General features: G+C 33.2%; 1 protein-coding gene across 1 annotated transcript in view; it reads right to left on the bottom strand.

Annotated features, from left to right (window-relative positions):
• Positions 1-1689: 1689 nt before the first annotated feature.
• LOC148947503 (uncharacterized) overlaps positions 1690-23311 on the bottom strand; it is a 33773-nt gene continuing 12151 nt past the window's right edge. Inside the window, exons 3-4 of the mRNA XM_089095285.1 lie at positions 14236-14317; positions 1690-4504 (exon numbers count right to left, since the gene is read on the bottom strand). Of these exons, the coding sequence (XP_088951411.1) occupies positions 4144-4504; positions 14236-14317 (443 nt within the window). The 3' untranslated portion in view covers positions 1690-4143. The remainder of the gene's footprint in view (positions 4505-14235; positions 14318-23311) is intronic.

Genomic DNA, 23311 nt, shown 5'->3' with positions numbered 1-23311 from the left:
TTTTAGTAGTTTTTTTCTTAAATTTGACCTGGGTTTGCCGAACCTGTGTGTTAAGAGAATTATACGGTTGATTAAGTTTTGGTGATATATATTACGTTTGTCCGATAACTGTTTAGCGAAGGCGGCTTATAATGAAATATTGAAATGTTCTAAACAAGTAACATGACCAAAACAGGTTAAAGCCCTGCTTGATAATGCTGTATTTTTGGGGGCATGGAATAAGGGCAGGGTCCTCAATTGTAAACCTGATGATTTCCTTAGCATGTTGGATTCGCACCTTGGGGGTCAGCAGGTTCAGGTTTGGCTTTGTGGTGCTGAGAATTTATGTATTCTGAGCAATTATAAGCAGATTGAAGTAGTGTATGGAGAGGAGTTTTACTTGAGACTGAATCTATCGTGGAGGGTGCTGAAGTGCTGGTTGTGGGCGCAAGCAAATTGTGTGCCACTGCGTAGGGGATACTGGGATTCTTATGATGATGATGGCCCGGGAGGTAGGTGTACTTCCTCCCCTTGTGGGGAGTAGGGGGATGATTTGGAACATTTTCTGAGTAATTCCCAAAGGTTGGAAAATTTAAAGAATAGTTGTTTTGTGGGAATGCACCATAGCTTCCAGGTATCTCGGAGACTTCTCCTATGGACCTAATTATTGCAGTGGAAAGTTTTATAGACAAAGTTTTAGAGGTATGGAAGGAACAATTTCAATGTGTTGAGTGCTACTGTTCGATTTATTCAATTTTGTACATTTATTTTCTTTCTTTTTTGTGCATATGGCCAATGACTCTTAAACGCATGTCTGAATGAATATTTTGTTGTATCTTGATTGATAATAAAGATATACAAGACTCCTAATCAGACCCTACTTTTTAAAAATATTTGAAGTTTTTTTTTTGCAATCTTAAAGTAAAAATTGAAAAACTCAAGACCTTAATATTTGCCATCCAATTGCATCTTTATCGTGCGGTGAAGTACAAAGTAAGCGTCCGGAAATTTTACATAGGAAATTGATACGGGGAAGATATACCAAAGTATAATCTCCCTCGGCGTTCTACCGACTTATTTGGCTAGGAAATCGCCAAAACTAAATTTCTTAGTTTCACCCCAATGTAGTTTATTTGTCAAAAACAAAATATAAGGCGATCCCAATCCAACCAATGATTTTCATTCCTGTTTAAAGCGTTTAAATGTGACAGGTAAAATGAAACCTATGTTGTATTCTAAGTAAAACGATCTACGTCCAAGTGAAAAGCAGGTCGTCCTCATATAAGGTGGAGGGAGGATGTAAGGAAGGATTTAAGGTATGTTGGAACTTCTCAAAAGGGTTCTGAAAGGAAGGCTCCAAATAGATACGGATAGAGGAGGACCGTGGACAGCCGTGTAGGCCCCAGGTAGCTATGTACTGCGATAAGTTGTTACTAGTAGTAGTATAGCAATAGTGGTAGTAGTAGTAGTAGCAGTAGTAGTAGCAGTATCGAAAACTCCTTTAGATATGCCTTTGATTTAAATGTCGAAAAGAGTATTGTATGTTTGAGCAAATATGTTTTATAAAATTTTATTTGTTTGCCTTTTCTCTATCTCCTTTTTCGTTTTTCTCTTCGACTCCTAGGTTGTCGACACAATCCAATAAACCCCTTGAATCATTCATTAATACGAAATAAACAGGTTATATATGTCCAGAAAAAAGGCTTTGTTTTTTTCATCCATAATTTAATGTATAAATTACAAAAGTTTATTAAGCAACAAATATTTACAAATAAATTAGAACACTCAATAATTTAACAAATACAGAAGATAAACAACTTTGACAATATAAAATTGAATCTTTCTATGATTAAATTAATTGCTAATATTCCAAACAGCCATTTCGACACCATTCAGCTGAAGGTTGTAATTGATACTTGTTAAAATAGTGTTGTTGCTGTTTGCTTATTTTCCTTTTATTAGTATAAGAAACTAAAAAGAGAAAACTCTTGTGCCTCCAAATGAGTGAAGAGGAGACTTTTCCGCCTCATAAATTAAAAATTGAAAGCCTCACTGAGTGTGCAGCATTCCTGAGCAGAAATAGAACACTTCAAAACTATCCAATAAGATAATAACCTTGTTCTTCGGTACTTATCTGTTAGCCAGTACACACTTGAGAATTGGGATCTATAGGTACGGGGTTGAAAATACAAAGACGCTTAGGAGATAGTTAGGATACATATAATTTGGGCTGTATATTTACACATTAGGGCTAGTATAGCGGGGCTGCATGCAAAATGTAAGCTAACCAAAATACTAACTAAATATTTATTAAAATATAGCTGCAATGTAATTTTCCATTGAGCCGAAGCTAATTGTCCCCGTATACAAACAGAAATAAACCGGCTATTTTCTGGTCTTATAGATCCATATTCTCGAGTGTGTACTGGCTAACAGATAAATGCCATTTCTTCAATAAAGTGTGCTTTACTTTCAATGGTTTCCATCTGTGGTGTATTTCCACAAACCATGACATTATTCTGTAGCGAAGGCAAAAAAGGAAAGCCATGTAACCCGCCTTTCTAAAACCTGATTGGTTCCTATGTGAAACTTTCATCCAGTCGACATAACAAAATTTGAATTTCAACTACCTGGTTTTCTTGTGAGAAATTTAAGCAAATTGAAAGATCTAGCAGTTTTTAAACACGAATTTTTACTTGAACTCTGGATTATTTAAACTTAGTTTTAAATTGAATGGTTCTTTGAATCCAATCCAGATTTGTTTTTTAAGAATGGAATATTTTGTTTTCAACATTAGCTGGATTATGAAATAGGTAGGGCAAAATTATTCGGCAGAAAACTCACAAGTTATGAAAAAATTAGTTTTTCTTTTTTTTATTTCAAAATTGGGTTTTTGTGCTCTGAACCAAAGTAAAGCAAAAGCAAAAACAGAGATATTAAAAAAGATTTTAAATGTGGGATTGTATTTTAAAAAACATTTGATAATTTTTATCGGTAACACTAGAGGATACTTTCTGATTTTGTTTGTTTATTTTTGCATTTTTCTTATTGATGTGATAGCTGAAAAATGTCTGTGAAAGAACAAAAATCAACAAGACAGTTAATCTGTGTTTGTTTCAACTGCTGACAAAAAGTCTCCGTTACCACATAGACATTTCCCTATTCAAAACAAGCAAAATTTAGGAGTTCTGACTTTGGTTTTAATTTTAAAAGTAATGTCATGTTTAAATTCGTTTTAAGCATAGAAAGTTAGAAAATTATATATAACTAAACACAAGGAAGTCATTTTTCAGCTTTAATTAAAACTAAATATTATTTTAAACAAAACTACTAGATATTTTCTTTATCATGTATGAGATACTTGTCAGAATTTGAAGGCACCTCTTCTTATTTGTAATACTAATAACAAAATAAGAATAATTATAGATAATATGACAGCAATACCCTCCTAATGAAATTTTAATCTAAATATAACGGAAACCCAATTAATTTGATTTTAAATTACCCCCATGGATATTTTCCTACATGAGCAATAATTCTTTAAACTGTAGGATTGCAAGTAGGAGAGTACATCATGAATTACAATATTCAGCTGAAATTACGACAATATGTTATTTATAATTAGTCTATAGACTGAACATGCAACATATATTAGTAGAAGATATCAGAAAAAAATACAAGGGACGAAAATAATCATCATAGGTATCTTAAAGCAATAAAATATATGAACACTTGAGTATAATAAAGATAGAACAGTCACATGTTAATTTTTTAACAGGGGACGCTATAAGGGAACTTGGAACTATGTGTTTGGGAAAAATAGTCAAAATATTATTTCAGCTATATATAAAGATATATGAATATACTTATAATAGGAGTACTGAAATTAATGTCTTGCATAGGCACCTCAATCGACTTACCGAAGACTTTTGCAATCAAACCTCTATGGGAACAAAAAACCACCAACGTAAATCACCCCATAACAACCACCTCTTCAACTTAGCAGCTCAAACATTTCTTAGGAGACTAGTTTTATTCACAAAAGATTCACTAGTATTTGACTTGCTATTTCACTGATCAGCACTTAAAATTTAAGAATTTGCGATTTTAAAATTGTTTATGGATATCATTCATTTTGTTGAATGTATTTCCTAACAAAATCTTTCAATATCTTTTAGCATTCTTTTCATCATCGCCACGGCCTTTTCCCCGTTTATGATGATGATGATGGTGGTGTCTCTTCTTTTCTTTTTGTACATGAACATCTGCAACAACCATTTCCCCATCATCACGCATTCCTTCACTCGTGCCTTTAGTCGATCTGAAATCATCATCACGATGGTTTGAATGGACGTGGGATCTAGTTGTGCCACCAAGGCGAGCCATTCCACCTTTACTTGAGCCCTGAAGGTCATCCCATGCTTTTTGGTAGTATTTATTTAAGGCACGGTCAGAGGATGAGGTGCCGGAAGAATTACTTTTACCAGATGAACCACCTCTCCTATAACCCTGACCACTTTTTACCCTGTAAGAAAAAAGCAAGTGATAACAATACTCACTCAAGCATTTTAGTTCGAAGCTTTCCACGTCAATACAATTAAAGTCAACAATGAATTATTTTTTCTTTTTTTAAATTCTGTCCCACTTCCTGTTTATACGCTAGTAAAACAAATTAACATTGGCACAATTTTTAAGTTACACATTGAAAGAATAGATTAAATAAACCAGCTTTTGAAACAAACCTCTAATTAATGGGACGTTATTCTTTCTCATTTTTTCAGTGCTAAATTTTGCTAAGTCATTTTATTTTGAATTTTGTTTACAAATTCACTACTTCAAGCTGAAGGCCGTACCCAGGATTTTTTTTTCGGAGGAATTTTTACTCAAAAAACGCATACAAAATTTGTTTATATCCATTTTTTTACGTTTTTACGAGTCATACAAACATTTCGGGGGGAGGCCTTGACCTCCCTCTGGGTACCCCCTAACCCCCCCCCCCCCTCTGGGTACGGCCTTGTTCAAGTTATCTGTCTATGCACTTGTAATAATCTAACATTTGATTCTTTTTTAGATAAGAATTGAAACAAGTAGTAGTTTATGAAACCAGCTTTTTGATCCAATCCTCTAGATTTGGAACGTTATTCGTTTTCTTCTTTCAGAGCTAACTTTACTGTGGCAATTAGTTTGAATTTTTAAATTCGGTACGTCAGACTACTTGTTTTTGCACTGATTTAGCACTGACTTTTTTTTAGATAAGCCCTGAAACAAGCAGAATAAGAAACCAGTTTTTGATCCAAACCTCTAGTTGTTGGAACGTTAATCCTTTTCTTATTTGGCACAATTTTTTACTGTGTCATTTAGATGGAATTTTTTTATTGAAAATTTTTTGAGTCAAACAAACAATTTGTGCAATGTAAATAATACAACAATTGTCTTTTTTTCTTCGATAGGTAATGAAAGAAATAGAGTAAGAAAATGCTTTTTAACACACACTTTTTTGGAATGCTGCAATTTTCTTTTTTCATATTTAATTTTTGGTACTAACTCATTTAGTAGCGCTGCTTATCTTATTTAAGCCCTATTTTATTTAATAGCGGTAAGTAATCTATAATGACCACTGATAGGGCATCAGCGACTTTTTACTAGGTTCTCTAGTGCTTCTTCGGTAACTTGGCAATGTTGTATTAGTTGAGAAGATCGTGCTACTAATATATTTAGACTAAATACGTCATCTTATTCCCTATCTTGCACAAGCTATTTTCTATTTTATCTGTATTTTTTCCATAGTCCTGTTCTTCGCAAACCATAGATATTCGCAATAGATATTCGCAAAGCATTCGATACAGTTGATTTTCAAACTCTCCTAAGTCGGATGGAGTCGTTAGGTGTCCATGGAAAGTGCTTGAAGTGGTTTGAAAGTTATCTCACAGGGAGATCACTCAAATTAGTATTGAATGATGTGGGCTCAGCAGCATTTCCAGTGAGTTGTGGAGTACCACAAGGATCAGTGCTAGGTCCCCTGCTTTACCTCATCTATGTTGATCTCATGTGTTTTTATTTGAAAGATGTGTGTCTTACCTCGTTTGCTGATGATACCGTTTTAACTATGTTTGCCTCATCTGTGAAGGACCTGGTGAGAAAAGCGAATTTCGCATTGGAATGGCTGGATATTTTGACTTCATTAAGTCTATTGTGTGTAAATGTTAGCAAGACATTTTTAATGACGTTTTGTAGAGTTGGTACTCCACTGGATGTGTCTCGCCAGGTAACTTTATGTGGTAATCTGGTTCGGCAAGTTGATCATCTCCGCTACCTTGGTTTTTATCTTGATTGCCATCTGGCATGGAAGTGTCACAGTGACGCAATTTCATCAAAAATTACCCCGTGGGGTAGGAAAACTTCGACGTCTGCAGCACTTTCTCCCTCAAAGAATACTTTTAACTATGTATTATTCGTTCGTTTATCCATATATCTCCTATGGTTGCCTCCTATGAAGCAGTAACTTCTTATGCAACTATAGAAGAGTGCAAGTTCTACAAAATAAAGCTGTTAGAACAATCGGTAGGTATGTCCAGGATGTACATGACACATGTGCTTGTTTTACGTCCCTGAAGCTCCTTAATGTAGGTCAGATAAGAGATTACCAGCCTGCAGTATTTGTGTTTCAGTGTAAGAATGATTTAACCCATGATGTTTTTAAGAATTTTTACCAAATTAATAGTGACCTGCATAATTATGGAACTAGGCACAGTGATAATATAGTTGTTGATTTGTGTCGTGGTACCAGGTCTTCATTTTCAATTAAACACCTGGGTCCATCAGTATGGAATGAGCTACCATTGATCATTAGAGCGGCGGAATATGTACCTCAATTTAAAAGAATTTAAAAGATTATTTTTTTGGGGGAATTTTTTAAATTTTATTATGGCTGGTAGGTTCGTTAGGGGAGGAAGCGGAGCTGGAGAGGTATGGGTGGGCTGGGAAGGTAAGGGTGAGTAGGGGCTATGGTAAGGTTGTTAGGGTGGGGGAGGGAGAGGGAGTTGAGTATAATGATTGGTTATTATTATTTTTCTTTTATGTTTGATATTATTATTTTTCTTTTTTATTTTATTTATGTATTATCATTTTTAATTCAGCTATTTATTTATTTTTCTATATTTTTTAATTATTTCATTATTATCTATATATATATATATATATATATATATATATATATATATATATATATATATATATATATATATATATATATATATATATATATATATATATATATATATATATATATATATATATATATATATATAAAGGCCGTATCCAGGGTGGGGGTTACCCGGTTTGAACCCCCCCCCCCCGAAATTTTTTGACCGACTCGAAAATAAGTCGAAAATTAGTAAAAACTAGGTAAAAATCGCTAAAATTAGTCGAAAACTGAGTCAAAAATTAGTAACCCCCCCCCCCCAAAAAAAAAAGTCAAAAATTAGTAAACCCCCCCTGAACAAAAAGCCTGGATACGGCCCTGATATATATATATATATATATATATATATATATATATATATATATATATATATATATATATATATATATATATATATATATATATGTATATATAATAATAATAATTATCTATTTTTGGTTTATTTATAGTAGTTTTAATTTAATAGTTGAGGTTTATGTAAATAGTTGAGTTATGGAGTTTCGCGCGATCGCAAACCTTCATAGGTTTTCTCCAGCGTGAAAGTGTTGTTTAATTAATTTATTTGTTTATGAATATGGATTAATAAACTTATGAAGTTTACTTTCCACTTTTGTTACATCCTTCAATTAAGCAAATTTAAGGATGTGGTGGAAAACAACAAATAAAAAAAAAAAAAGTGCGGATCACTTGATATCAGCATATCAAGTGGGATATATGTGTTCAAAACGTGAATTTGATTAAAACAAAAAGATTCGTAGTGAAAAAGAGCTAGCACAAATTTTGCGGGGGGGGGGGGGCTTTTTGTAAAAAAAAGCTTTTTCCCAAAAGTTGTAAAATCTTTCACCCAAATGCTACATTATTTGGAAATTCTTGTACACTATTAGTTTTAATGAGGAAAGGGTTAAGGCCTATCTCCATTTGGCAGATTCTGCAAATCTGCCATCTTGCAGAAAAAGCAACGTCGAAGGTTGCAGTATCTGCAAACTGCCAATACGGAGCCGGAAAAGAAGTCTCCATTGAAATGAAATTAACAGATTGGCGGTGCAGATTTGCAGAATCTGCCAAATGGAGACTGGCTTTTACCCGTATTCGCATGATGTTACTTAGCTTAGAAGGCTTTACTCTTATCCTTACTTGAAAATTCTAATAAGGAAAGCAGTTAAATAGAGATAATGCAATAACGTAATAAATAACCTCAATGATCCTTTATAAGAAACAACCAAAATATTTATTAGAAATAAAAGAATGACCTAATAAGAAAAATAAAGATCAATGGTCCTTTAACTGCATCTATTGTTCTACATTTTTTGTTGAAAAGTTTTAAATTTTCACAAAATACAAGTTATATGAAGTGATTTATAAGTCGGAATAATTAACAAGAAATTAGGCCTTACAATTAACATATGTAGCTTATTTATACTGCATTATGGCTGTGTGTTCAATAAGGACCTAAATCTCCATCTAATAAGACTTGATGACAATCAAAACATATATCAAATTGTAGATATTTGATTTTCACTTTTTAAGAAGACTGGATTCCGTATTTGGCATTAGATAATAATCAATTACGTTTATGAAGGAGCAGGTAGCAAAACTCCTTAAATTTTCTCTTTTTTTAGCTTTTTTAGTTTGTAATAAAACTAACATTTTTTAAACAAAACGTTCATATATATATATATATATATATATATATATATATATATATATATATATATATATATATATATATATATATATATATATATATATATATATATATATATATATATATATATATATATATATATATATATATATATATATATATATATATATATATATATATATATATATATATATATATATATATATATATATATATATATATATATATATATATATATATATATATATATATATATATATATATATATATATATATATATATATATATATATATATATATATATATATATATATATATATATATATATATATATATATATATATATATATATATATATATATATATATATATATATATATATATATATATATATATATATATATATATATATATATATATATATATATATATATATATATATATATATATATATATATATATATATATATATATATATATATATATATATATATATATATATATATATATATATATATATATATATATATATATATATATATATATATATATATATATATATATATATATATATATATATATATATATATATATATATATATATATATATATATATATATATATATATATATATATATATGCATTAAGTACTTTCTTAAATACTAAACCTTATTCCAAAAATGTTTGAGCTTTTAATAATTGTGTTTGCATGCTAAAGAAAGAAATCCTCTTTTAATATCTTCCAGTTTAGCATTTTAGAATAATCAGGCTTGCCATGACAAAAGTGGCCCTTCGTGAATACAGATATATAGCTTTTGCTAGAAATTTGTAAAGACAGAATATTATAAATGACAATATACTGAATATTCAAAGGAGGCGTTGAAAGCACTCACTGTGAAGTTTGATACACAAATTAGCACGCCTCAACATGTTTCCCAAAAATTTTTACAATTTCATCTTTTGTGATTTCCATAATCAGCTTACGAATATTTATATTACAAATAAACTCGAAAGCCACTTTTTATTTGTCAACAGACAATCATAAGGAACATTTAGAGGTGGCTTTGTATGCAGCATAAGTAGACGTTTGGTAAGTAGTGTGCTAAATTAAAGTTCATGTTGAACACTTTTCAGCACCTCCTATGAACTATTGAATGTTCAATTTTGTTATTAATAATGTTCTGGATTAAGTATTCTTTCTATCTTCCTGCATTAAATATTAATTCTTTAAGAATTTAATTCTTGAATTCTTTAAGAATTTTCTGCATTAAGTATTAATTTCATTAATTCTTTCTGCATTTAAGTATAAATTTCATTAATTCTTTCTGCATTAAGCCTTAATTTTATTAGTTCTTTCTGCATTAAGTAATAATTTCATTAATTCTTTCTGCATTAAGTATTATTTACTATCTTTCGCTAGTATTATTATTTACTAGTAGTATTAGTATTACTAGCAGTACTAGTAGTATTATTATTTGTTAAGTATTATTTACTATCTTTCAGGTAGATGTGTTTTTGTATTCAAAACAAGTCACTTTTACGTGGCCACCCGGTAGAAAATAGGAAAAGATAAAGCCTTCAAGCTATAGTCTAGCATGCAATGTTTACCAATATTATCAGTTGTCTCCATGGCCCGAGAATTGACCTGCTACGTGTTTGGCCTTCAGTGACCCAACAAGTCGTTTTCCTGTCGTCTGATCAGGGAAAGGAAGTGCCAAAACAGTATACCACTTGCCACCACTGGGGTTTTCTTTTACACGCTTGCAGCTATAAGTTGATTCAGTAAAGTCAGTCAGTGGTAAGTCAGTAATCAATTACTGTACGATGTAAGTAAATTGTCATAGAGTTAATTGTCAATCTATGACAAGTTAATTGTCAATCTACGACAATTGTAAATTGTCATAGAGTTAGCCCGGTGTTATGACTAGGACTGTTGTGATGTGTTTTAAACATAGTAATTTAAGCGTCTAAAATGCTTAAGAACTAAGTAAAGTGAAAAAAGAATGTGATTGTTTTAAACGGGTAAACGGAATTTATAACATCTTATGGTAAAAAACAACTATTTCTTAATAAATTCCTTTCTTAAAAAATCCTTTCTTAAAAAATATGGATAAACTTAGATAAATGGGGACTTCCACTTAAAATAAAATAAGACCCTATTTTGCCGAAATACAGTTTTTGGCAGTAGTGTGTTCCAAATTTGAAAAAAAAGTAGGCTATGAATACAGATATTTAAACCAAGACACATGACACTAAAGTCGGCTTTCGGAATCCATACATGCTGATGTTTGGATTTTAGTAGACGAGCAACATTGTTATATTTAGCCAGGTAGTTTTGCTTGTTTATTTTTGTGGTTTAACAAGGTAACACTTACGACATTGGTGTCCTGCTCTAAAAACTATATACCTGTAATCTTCAAGCAGCCATAACAAATCCGCATTTTCAAAGTCTAGAAGGGCAGTAATACCCCGGGGGTAAGTGCAATACAAAGAGGAAACTTGTCGAATTGTGGCAAAAAGCTACCATATCGAATTAATTTCAAATATTCGAACATTTTGTCATGATTAAATAAAGAACTGACTGTTTTGTTTCTCTACCGACAGGAACATAACAACCATATTACATTCGTATCACCACCCAATAAGGTATATTTTATACTTCTCTGTCGGGACGAGGGGGGGGGGAGGAAGTCTAACAACGACGAAGTTTTAGAATTATTTTTAATTTTCATAATATTTTTTTTCTATCAACAATTATTTTTGAATAGTTGTTGGCATAAGATATATTTTATCTGGCCTTCAAGATAATATCAAATACAAGATGTCGAAAGTTACAAGCATCTACTATTTTTACGTTTGGGAGAAGGAGTAATAGTATATTTCTTAATCATTTTATATATATATATATATATATATATATATATATATATATATATATATATATATATATATATATATATATATATATATATATATATATATATATATATATATATATATATATATATATATATATATATATATATATATATATATATATATATATATATATATATATATATATATATATATATATATATATATCATATATATATATATATATATATATATATATATATATATATATATATATATATATATATATATATATATATATATATATATATATATATATATATATATATATATATATATATATATATATATATATATATATATATATATATATATATATATATATATATATATATATATATATATATATATATATATATATATATATATATATATATATATATATAGATATGTATATATATATATATATATATATATATATATATTTACAACTTGTAATAGCCCTATTAATCATCTAGGACAAGAAAAACACGAACTGAATCAATCGATTAATCGTATTGTTAAAATCCTCGCGGAAACCAACCGTTTTGTTTTTCTGTTGACAGGGATAGAATGACCGTATTATACGTACACATAATAAATCATAGTTTATACTCTTCCTTCGGGGGAGGAGGTTTACTAAAGAAGAAGTTTTATATTTGCTTTCTGAATTAGGATTTTTGTTTCTTTGCTGACACAATTTTGCCGTGTTAATTGAAAACACAGTATGCATGTTACACAACATAATTTTCACAAGAGAGGGAAACAACTAAAAAAGACAGCACTAAAAACTGAATTATTTATGAATAATTATTTATTCAAAGTATAGTTTTATCTGGCCTTCACGATATAAAATAATTTTGGCGTCTAAAAAATTTTTTAATTTGAGAAAAGAAGACATAACATATTTTGCTGAAAATAAAAACTTGTAATAATCCTGAAAACAATAGAAGGTAAAAGAAAACGGACTGAACCAATCAGTCAAACGAAACGTAATGATACTCATGCAATCCAACTGTTTTGTTGTTCTATCGACAGGGATATGGACTGCCAAACATATTATTTGCCCACATAATCAAATATACATTATATTCTCCAGGCTGAAGAGTAAATTTACTAACGAAGAAGTTATAAAAATATTTTTAACTCATTTGGTTGCGGTCAGGTGTGCAAACGGTTCCAAAGCGGCCAGTAGCAAAACTCGACAAAATTCCAAAAGCTACCGACAAGTTCGGGGATAGTGGAAGCACTGGTATTTTTTTATAAAATCTGCTGACAATTTTCACTAGGCAATGAATACTTCCAAGTAGCATAGCTACTATGCAACCCCACTCTTTGCACGCCAGGCTGCGGTAATCGAAAAGTTGGTATTTTACACAGCATTATTAACAGTTAACCAGAATTTTATGTATGTAGGCTGACCTTTAAATAGCATTACAAAGCAATAGCAAAAATTTGCTAACAAGGGTGTTAAAGATGTCTGTTAATTGCCAAACAAAGTCTTTTTTGGGAGTGTATTTGTACTTGTTTGGACACGAACCGGAAAACGAACAATTATTCCTATACATTTATTGAAACAAGTTTTTTCAAGTGAGTTTAAAAACCTATGTTGAGTAGTTTTGTCTGAAAGTATATTTGTATTTCCTGTGAGAATATATGTGTCATTTTATTATAGAATACAGAGCACATATTTTTTGGTGAGTTCCTTGTCCTTTTTCCCTTGGCCTCCATTTCCCCTGGTCTCAAAAAGAAGAGTGACAGAACTTTTTTTTACCTTGCTGGCAATTGCAATTTAAGGTAATTTTATTCGATGCGCTATTCCATTTTTTCTTTTTCCTTTTTTTCCATATTTTATTCATTCTTCTATTTCAATTGAAATCATGCAAGGGTTTCTTAAGATGTTTGAAGTAGAAAATTGCTTGTCTAGGTTTCTTTCTGTATTACCAACACTGATTTTCATTATTCTTATTAAATGTATGTGGCCATTTACTTGTCTGCGTGTTACAATGTTTTTATGTATTGGCTGCATTCCAGATTTAATAAGGATTCAAGCAAATAAAAGCTATGAAAAAGTAACAGTTGATGCTTTGTAACAGATGGCGTTTTTCGTTCCAGCTGACGTTGTTCTGATAGCTGGAACAACAAAAAGTAATTGTGAATTTACTTTTTTAGCAACTCTTACTAAAGATAGTTCAGGAGCATCTTTAGTGAAGTAACTGTGTATCCCTATCACCGTTGCTATTAATATCAGTTTGAAACATTTTAAAAGTAAATTACAATGAAAGAGTAATGAATACCAATTAAAACTCGTGAAGATTATACCCTTACAAACCCAATAAGCCAGTAATTATGTCACAGTTGTCCCCAGTGGATATCGCTGCCAGTAACTTCTGTAGTTAAAGTAAGGTTACTACGGTTTTCAATCTGGAATAGAGCCATTATAAGGTATCTACTCAGGTAGTAAACTTTTGATTTAAACATGCATTTTCAATAAAAATATAAAGCTCAAATATACCTTTTGGCAATAATAACTGCAGTCGTCACGACAGCTGCCAAGAAAACAAATCCTCCAAAAATTCCAAGAGCAATGATTCCACCTAGAAAAAAACAAGTAATTAAAATTTTTTTAATTAAAACAGGGTTGACATGAAAACTAACATAGAGAAACGTAAAACAGAAGAATAAATTTGGGCGGACTTATATTTGTTAATAAAATTCACGATAATTAATTTCATTGAGGGTATGTGGCTACAGAAGACCAACTCGTATTTTTAGCATTTTTTTTTTTCAACGAAATGAAGTTCTTCTTATTTAACATCGCCAAATAGCGGGTCTGCATGCAAAGTGTGCTTGTTACAATTATTCTGCATATTAGATAGACAGATAGATAAGTGTATTTCAACATTGGAGCCGTATAGCCTTTACTATAGGCAACGCTAGAGCGTTGCCTCTGAAATGAAGTTCTTCTTATCTAACATCGCCAAAAAATAAAACAAAGAGGTAAAAACACAGCATATGGAATAGTTTACCATATTTAGCTACCATAATTGGTACAGTATAGCGGGTCTGCATGCAAAGTATGTTTGGTACAATTATTCTGCATATTAGATAGACAGATAGATAAGTGTATTTCAACATTGAAGCCATATAGCCTTTACTATAGGCTACGCTAGAGCGTTGCCTCTGAAATGAAGTTCTTCTTATCTAACATCGCCAAAAAATAAAACAAAGAGGTAAAAACACAGCATATGGAATAGTTTACCATATTTAGCTACCATAATTGGTACAGTATAGCGGGTCTGCATGCAACGTATGTTTGGTACAATTATTCTGCATATTAGATAGACAGATAGATAAGTGTATTTCAACATTGAAGCCGTATAGCCTTTACTATACGCTACGCTAGAGCGTTGCCTCTGAAATGAAGTTCTTCTTATCTAACATCGCCAAAAAATAAAACAAATAGGTAAAAACACAGCATATGGAATAGTTTACCATATTTAGCTACCATAATTAGTACAGTATAGCGGGTCTGCATGCAAAGTATGTTTGGTACAATTATTCTGCATATTAGATAGAAAGATAGATAAGTGTATTTCAACATTGGAGCCGTATAGCCTTTACTATACGCAACGCTAGAGCGTTGCCTCTGAAATGAAGTTCTTCTTATCTAACATCGCCAAAAAATAAAACAAAGAGGTAAAAACACAGCATATGGAAACGTTTACCATAATTAGCTACCTTAATTAGTATAGTATAGCGGGTCTGCATGCAAAGTATGTTTGGTACAATTATTCTGCATATTAGATAGATAGATTGATAAGTGTATTTTAACATTGGAGCCGTATGGCTTTTACTATAGGCAACACTATAGCGTTGCCTCTGAAATGAAGTTCTTCTTATCTAACATCGCCAAAAAGTAATACAAGATGATAAAACAAAGAGGAAAAAACACAGCATATGGAAAAATTTACCATAATTAGCTACCATAATTAGTACAGTATAGCGGGTATGCATGCAAAGTGTGTTTGGTACAATTATTATGCATATTAGATAGATATATAGATAAGTGTATTTTAACGCTGGAGCCGTATGGCCTTTACTATAGGCAACGCTATAGCGTTGCCTCTGAAATGAAGTTCTTCTTGTCCTAACATCGCCAAAAAGTAAAACAAGATAATAAAATAAAGAGGTAAAAACAAAGCATATGGAACAGAAAATAGCGAGTGGAAATCGGATTGATCCAAATTATGAATAAGGAATGTGTCAAATTTAACGAGTTGAGCTATTGTAAATTTTCGAATTTAATAAGCAACTTAAGCCAAAAATAATCAAGTTCAGTGTTTTCAAGAGGGATAAATATTTCATCACTGTTTAAGGTTACCTTGGCTCACACAGGGAATGAAGAAGAGGACGTCAAGCCTATGCCCCTTCCCTCAAAAGTGTCTTGATTTTTGTAGTTTTATGTGTATTTTATTGCATTTTCCGTAGGCGTCCCAATTTTTTTTTTTTTTTTTTTTTTTTTTTTTTTTTTTTTTTTTTTATCAGAGATGCGCCTCTTCCGAAGCTAATTCTTGTGGATGTGTAATTGTGTAATTCCTTTTTTATTTGCATTAAGCTGTGGGAAGTGTTGAGCGTATGTGGGTTTTTTGTCAGGATGTTCTAAGCAGAGCTAATGATTTTTGAAGGTCAAAACGTAAAAATACCTGCACATTTCAACGTAAAATTTTTTTTTAATTTAGACTAATTAAAAAAAATTATATATTTTTTTATAATTAAAATTACAAAAAATTAGTAAAAGTCAAATAAGGCAATAAAATTCTTATGTTTTCAGCATAATGGTTTTAGCAAGTAGTGATATTAGCAGTATGCGCAACGGGTTTTACGTATCACGATATACGTTTATGTATAAAGGCATCCACATTGCCTTAGTGATTTTCCTGAGTACCAAATTAACAATCGAGATATCTGACCTTGAACACCTTTAAATTGCTTAAGTACCGAAATTAGGAAGCTACTTCCGCAACTTTAGATCTAATAGGAACCAGCCCGAGAGTAGAGGTGACCCTATTGACACGGGACGACACCCCTGCTGCCACCTATAACTTTTTTGCACCCCATATATGGGCATAGCCTCCCTAGGGAGAACACGTGGTTAATGGGGTCAATGACCTCTTTTTCCAAGGTCGATTTATTTGATGTTTCTATGTGTAATAACTCCGGGGCGAAGGTTGCACATGCACATTGAATTCTAACGGGAACAATGTTATTGATCTAGGACTCGAGGGGGAAGTGAATTTCCGAGAAATTGATTGCGTAATCAAAGTGTGTCAACAACAACAACAACGACCTTGACATTCGCTGAGAGCGTGCACTTACAACAACAACAACCTCGGAATTTGGAACACCTGTGCTGTCGACCTCAATTCACCTATCGTGAATCAATAATTCCCCTTAGAAACAACAAATTAATTTCCCCTTTCTTGACAGATCAATCAATCAATGACATCATCTGTCAGACTTTAAAAATTTTTACTCTAGAAACATTTCTCCAGGAATAGATCCAAATCATTAATGTCTTTGCCTCGGGAACAACTCTTTTGGTCAAACTCCAAAGGATATTAATAACAAAAGACCATGGAAACAATTAGGCAAGAAAAATCTTAGCAATGAATTGTTTTAGCGCGCGAAAAGGTTTATTATTAATTTGAAATGCGTTAGCGCAGAGATGCCAATAACAAAGGAACACGTTGAATTTATGTTTAGGGATTATTTGGGCGAAACCGTTTTAGACAGGTTATGGAACTATTTCGGCGAAACAGATAGAGACATTTTAAAAGAAGATTTTTGAAGAGATTTTAGAAGAGGTTTTGAGTGTGGTCGTTATAATACACAAGTTTCATTTGAACAGTGTTGTGAGGTCCTCTAACCCAACCCCAAAGGGTTCCGATCCTCCTACCCCAACCCCGAAGGAAGCCCCCGGTCCTCAAAAGCCCCCCAAGCTCCCAAAGGCCCTCCACCGGTCCCCAAATGTCCCCCAGGCCCCCAACTGTCCCCCCGGACCCTCAAAGGCCCCCCAAGCTCCCAAAGGGACACCGGCGCCCCCCAACGGCCCCCCACACCCCCCAAGACCCACCCCGGGCCCCCCACAGGCCCCTCGAGCGCCCCAAGGCCCACCGGGGTCCCCAAGGCCCTCCACCCGGCCCCCAACGGCCCCTCCGGAGCCCAAACGGCACACCCCTTGTCCTCTATGGTCCACCGTGCTCCCAAAGGACCAACAGGGTCCCAAAGCCCCTCCACAGGTCCCCAACTGTCCCCCAGGCACCCACAGGCCCTCCCTATGCCCCAAAGGCCCCCCCCCCCCCCCCAAGGCCCTCCCCGGGTCAGTCCGACCAGAGAAGCGCCGCCGGGATAACCCACACACGACCACATACACACATATATCCACACCTCCCCCACCACCCCCCCACCCAAACACTCTCACTACCACACCCCCACATACACACCAACTCACACAAACACCATCATAATATCACAAACTCTCACACACATATCCATACGTACATATACACACACACACATACATACACACACACACACACACAAACACATACACACATACACAGACAAAAAAACATACACACACACACACACACAAAAACACAAACAAAGAAACACACACCCACACATACACATAGGTGAGTGTTGTCTGAAACCTATGATTTGGGGTATGTAATTTGCTATTTCTGACTTTTCATAACCGGATTTCTTAGTCTTTCGTAGGTGTGTGGTGTCTGAAACCTATGATTTGGGGTGTGTGGGTTGCTATTTTTTGACTTTTCTGAGCAGGATTTCTTAGACATTCATAGGTGTGTTTTGACTGAAAACTATTATATGGGATGGTTAATTTGCTATTTTTGACTTTTATGAGCTAGATTTATTAGCCTTTCATAGGTGTGTGCTTTCAGAAAATTATGATTTGGGAGGTATAGCTTGCTTTTTGGACTTTTCAGAGCTAGGATTCTTAGTCACGCATAGGTGTTTGTTGTCTGAAACTTCGAGTTTGGGATGAGTAGTTGGCTATTTCAGACTTTTCTGAGCTAAGGTTTTCTAGTATTTCGTAGGTGAATGCTGTCTGAAACTTATGATTTGGGATATGTAAATTACTATTTCGGGCTTTTCTGAGTTAGATTTCTTAGCCGTTCTTAGGTGAGTGTTGTCTGAAACCTATGATTTGGGATATGTAATTTGCTATTTCTGACTTTTCATAGCCGGATTTCTTAGTCTTTCGTAGGTGTGTGATGTCTGAAACCTATGATTTGGGGTGTGTGGGTTGCTATTTTTTTACTTTTATGAGCAGGATCTCTTAGCCATTCGTAGGTGTGTGTTGACTGAAACCTATGATTTGGGATGGTTAATTTGCTATTTTTGACTTTTCTGAGCTAGATTTCTTAGCCTTTCATAGGTGTGTCCTTTCAGAAAATTATGATTTGGGAGGTATAGTTTGCTTTTTGGACTTTTAAGAGCTAGGATTCTTAGTCACTCTTAGGTGTTTGTTGTCTGAAACTTCGAGTTTGGGATGAGTAGTTGGCTATTTCAGACTTTTCTGAGCTAAGGTTTCTTAGTATTTCGTAGGTGAATGCTGTCTGAAACTTATTATTTGGGATATGTAAATTACTATTTATGGATTTTCTGAGTTAGATTTTTTAGTCTTTCATAGGCGCGTGTTGTCTGAAACCTATGATTTGGGCTATGTAATTTCCTTTTCTGACTTTTCATAACCGGATTTTTTAGTGTTTCGTAGGTGTGTGGTGTCTGAAACCTATGATTTGGGATGTGTGGGTTGCTATTTTTTGACTTTTCTGAGCAGGATTTCTTAGCCATTCGTAAGTGTGTGTTGACTGAAACCTATGATTTGGGGTGGTTAATTTGCTATTTTTGACTTTTCTGAGCTAGATTTCTTAGCCTTTCATAGGTGTGTCCTTTCAGAAAATTATGATTTGGGAGGTATAGTTTGCTTTTGGACTTTTCATAGCTAGGATTCTTAGTCACTCATAGGTGTTTGTTGTCTGAAACTTCGAGTTTGGGATGTAGAGTTGGCTATTTCAGACTTTTCTGAGCTAAGGTTTCTTAGTATTTCGTAGGTGACTGTTATCTGAAACGTACGATTTGTGATCTGTACTTTACTCTTTCTTACTGTTCTGCGTTGGATTTCTGAGTCTTTCATAGGTGTGTGATGTCTGAAACCTATGATTTGGGATGTGTAGTTTGCTATTTTCGACTTTTCTGAGCTAGGTTTCGTAGCCTTTCATAGGTATGTGTTGTCAGAAAATTATGATTTGGGATGTGTAGTTTGCTATTTCAGGCTTTTCTGAGCTAAGGTTTTCTAGTATTTCGTAGGTGAATATTGTCTGAAACCTATAGTTTGGGATGAGTAGTATGCTATTTTTGACTTTTCTGAGCTAGGTTTCTTAGTCTTTCGTTGGTGTGTGTTGACTGAAACCTATGATTTGGGATACGTAGTTTGGTATTTTTGACTTTTCTGAGCTGGATTTATTAGCCTTTCCTAGGTGTGTGTTGACTGAAACGTATGATTGGGATGTGTGGTTTGCTATTTTTGTCTTTTCTGAGCTAGATTTCTTAGCTGTTCATAGGTGTGTGATGTCTGAAACTTATGATTTGGGATGTGTAGTTTGCTATTTGAACTTTTCAGAGCTATGATTCTTAGTCCATCATAAGCGTTTGTTGTCTGAAACTTCTAGTTAGGGATGAGTAGTTTCGATATTTCAGGCTTTTCTGAGCTAAGGTTTCTTAGTCTTTCATAGGTGAATGTTGTCTGAAACCTATGATTTGGGATTTGTAAATTACTATTTCGGGCTTTTCTGAGTGGGATTTCTTAGTCTTTCATAGGTGTGTGTTGTCTGAAACCTATGATTTGGGATGGGTGGATTGCTACTTTTGACTTTTCTGAGCTGAATTTCTTAGCCTTTCATAGATATTTGTTGTCTGAAACCTATAGTTTGGGATGACTAGTTTGCTATTTTTGACTTTTCTGAGCTAGGTTTCTTAGCCGTTCTTAGGTGAGTGTTGTCTGAAACCTAGGATTTTGTATATTTAAATTACTATTTATGGCTTTTCTAAGCTAGATTTCTTAGTCTTTCATAGGTATGTGTTGTCTGAAACCTATGATCTGGGATGTGTGGGTTGCTATTTTTTGACTTTTTCGAGCTGGATTTCTTAGCCGTTCTTAGGTGAGTGCTGTCTAAAACTTGTGATTTGAGATGGTTAATTTGCTATTTCCGGGTTTTATTAGCTAGGTTTCATAGCCTTTCATAGGTGTGTGTTGTCAGAAAATTACGATCTGGGATGTGTAGTTTGCTATTTGAACTTTTCAGAGCTAGGATTCTTAGTCCATCATTGGTGTTTGTTGTCTGAAACCAATAGTTTGGGATGACTAGTTTGCTATTTCAGGCTTGTTCATTTTGAATTTCTGTCATGAAATGCAAGAGTTGGAAAATTAGGGTCTTAGTCCACCAGCTCAGTATTAGGGTCCCAGTTCACCAGCCTGAATGGTGGAAATTCACTAGCTCAGAATTGGGGTCTTAGTCCACCAGCCTGAATGGTGGAAATCCACTAGCTCAATATTGGGGTCTCAGTCCACCAGCCTGAATGGTGTAAATTCACGAGCTCCGTATTTGGGTCCTAGTCCACCAGCCTGAATGTTGGAAATTCACTAGCTCAGAATTGGGGTCTTAGTCCACCAGCCTGAATGGTTGAAATTCACATTAGACGACACAAAAACTTACACACACACAAAAACTGACACACACTAACTCACACACACACACAAAAACTTAAACACAGACACAAATTAAAAATAAAACACACACACAAAAACATAAAAAAACACGACGAAAATTACACACACACACACACAAAAACTAAAACACACACACACACACACAAACTAACACATTCACACGAAAACTTACATGCACACAAAAACTTACATGCACACAAAAACTTACACACACACACACACACACAAAACAAACACACACACACACAAACACTAACAATAACCCACCACACACCACAAACACACACAAACAATCTCAAAAAAAAACACACAAACTCAAACAAAAAATTAAACAAGAACACACAAAAAACTCAAACACACAAGCAAAAAAACTAACACACACACACAAACACAAAAAATTACACACACACACACGAAAACTAACACACACACGCCAAATCTTAAAGACACAAAAACATACACACACACACACACACACACAAAAACTGACACATGCACGCGAAAACTTACATACACACAAAAACTTAGAGCCACACAAAAACTTACACACACACACACACACAAAACTTACACAAACAAAAACACGAAAAATAACACACACACACTACAAAACAAACACAAACAAAAAAAAAAACACACACACACACACACAAACACACACACACACTAAAAAACTAACACAAAAAAACTCACACACACACACCCACAAAAAAAATCACACACCCAAACACAAAAAACACTCACACACACAAACACACTAAAACTCACACACACACACACCAAAACTTACACACACACAAAAACTAACACATGCACACGAAAACACACACACACACACTAAAAATAACACACACACGTAAAAACTTACACACACACACACACACAAACTTACAAACACACACACACACAAACTTACAAACACACAAACACAAACACAAACACAAAAACAAAATAACATTATCAAAAAAAAGCACACAAAAAAATAAAAGAACACAAAAAATTATAAAAAAAAAAACAAACAAAACTTACACACACACACACACACACACGAACACACACACACACACACCCCAAAACTAACACACACAAAAAAACTAACACACAAACACACAAAGAAACACACAAAAAATTACAAAATAAAACAAAAAAAACTCTAAAAAAATAGAAACCACAATTAAACACACACACACACACACAAAACTTCCATAATAAAACACTATCTAATACACACACACGCCAACTAATACACACACAAAAACTTACACACACACACACACACACACACACAAACTTCCACACTACACAACACAAAAAACTTACAAAAAAAAAAACATCAAACCCACCACACACACACACACACACAACTTAATCAAACACACAAAAAACTTATAACAAAACGACATATCTTATACACTAAAAAACTTACACACACACACAAAAACAAACACAAAAACGATACTTATTAAAATCAAACAAGAACTAATATGCACACAAAAACTTACACACACACACAAAAACTTAAACACACACACAAAAACTTACCACACACACACACAAAAACTAACACACACACACACAAAAAAATACACACACACTCCAAAACTTACACACACACGCAAAAACTTACACACCCACACACACACACACACAAACAAACACAAAAATACAAATCCAAACGAAAACAAAAAAGCACAAAAAAACAAAAACAAAAACACACGAACTCAAACACACACACGACAACAATAACACACACAAAAGCTGAGACACACAA

This window comes from Artemia sp. Qi Xiang Cuo, chromosome 10 (genome assembly GCF_049724085.1).
Source record: "Artemia sp. Qi Xiang Cuo chromosome 10, ASM4972408v1, whole genome shotgun sequence".
Lineage (NCBI taxonomy): Eukaryota > Metazoa > Arthropoda > Branchiopoda > Anostraca > Artemiidae > Artemia > Artemia sp. Qi Xiang Cuo.
This window is presented reverse-complemented; position numbering and strand designations above follow the sequence as displayed.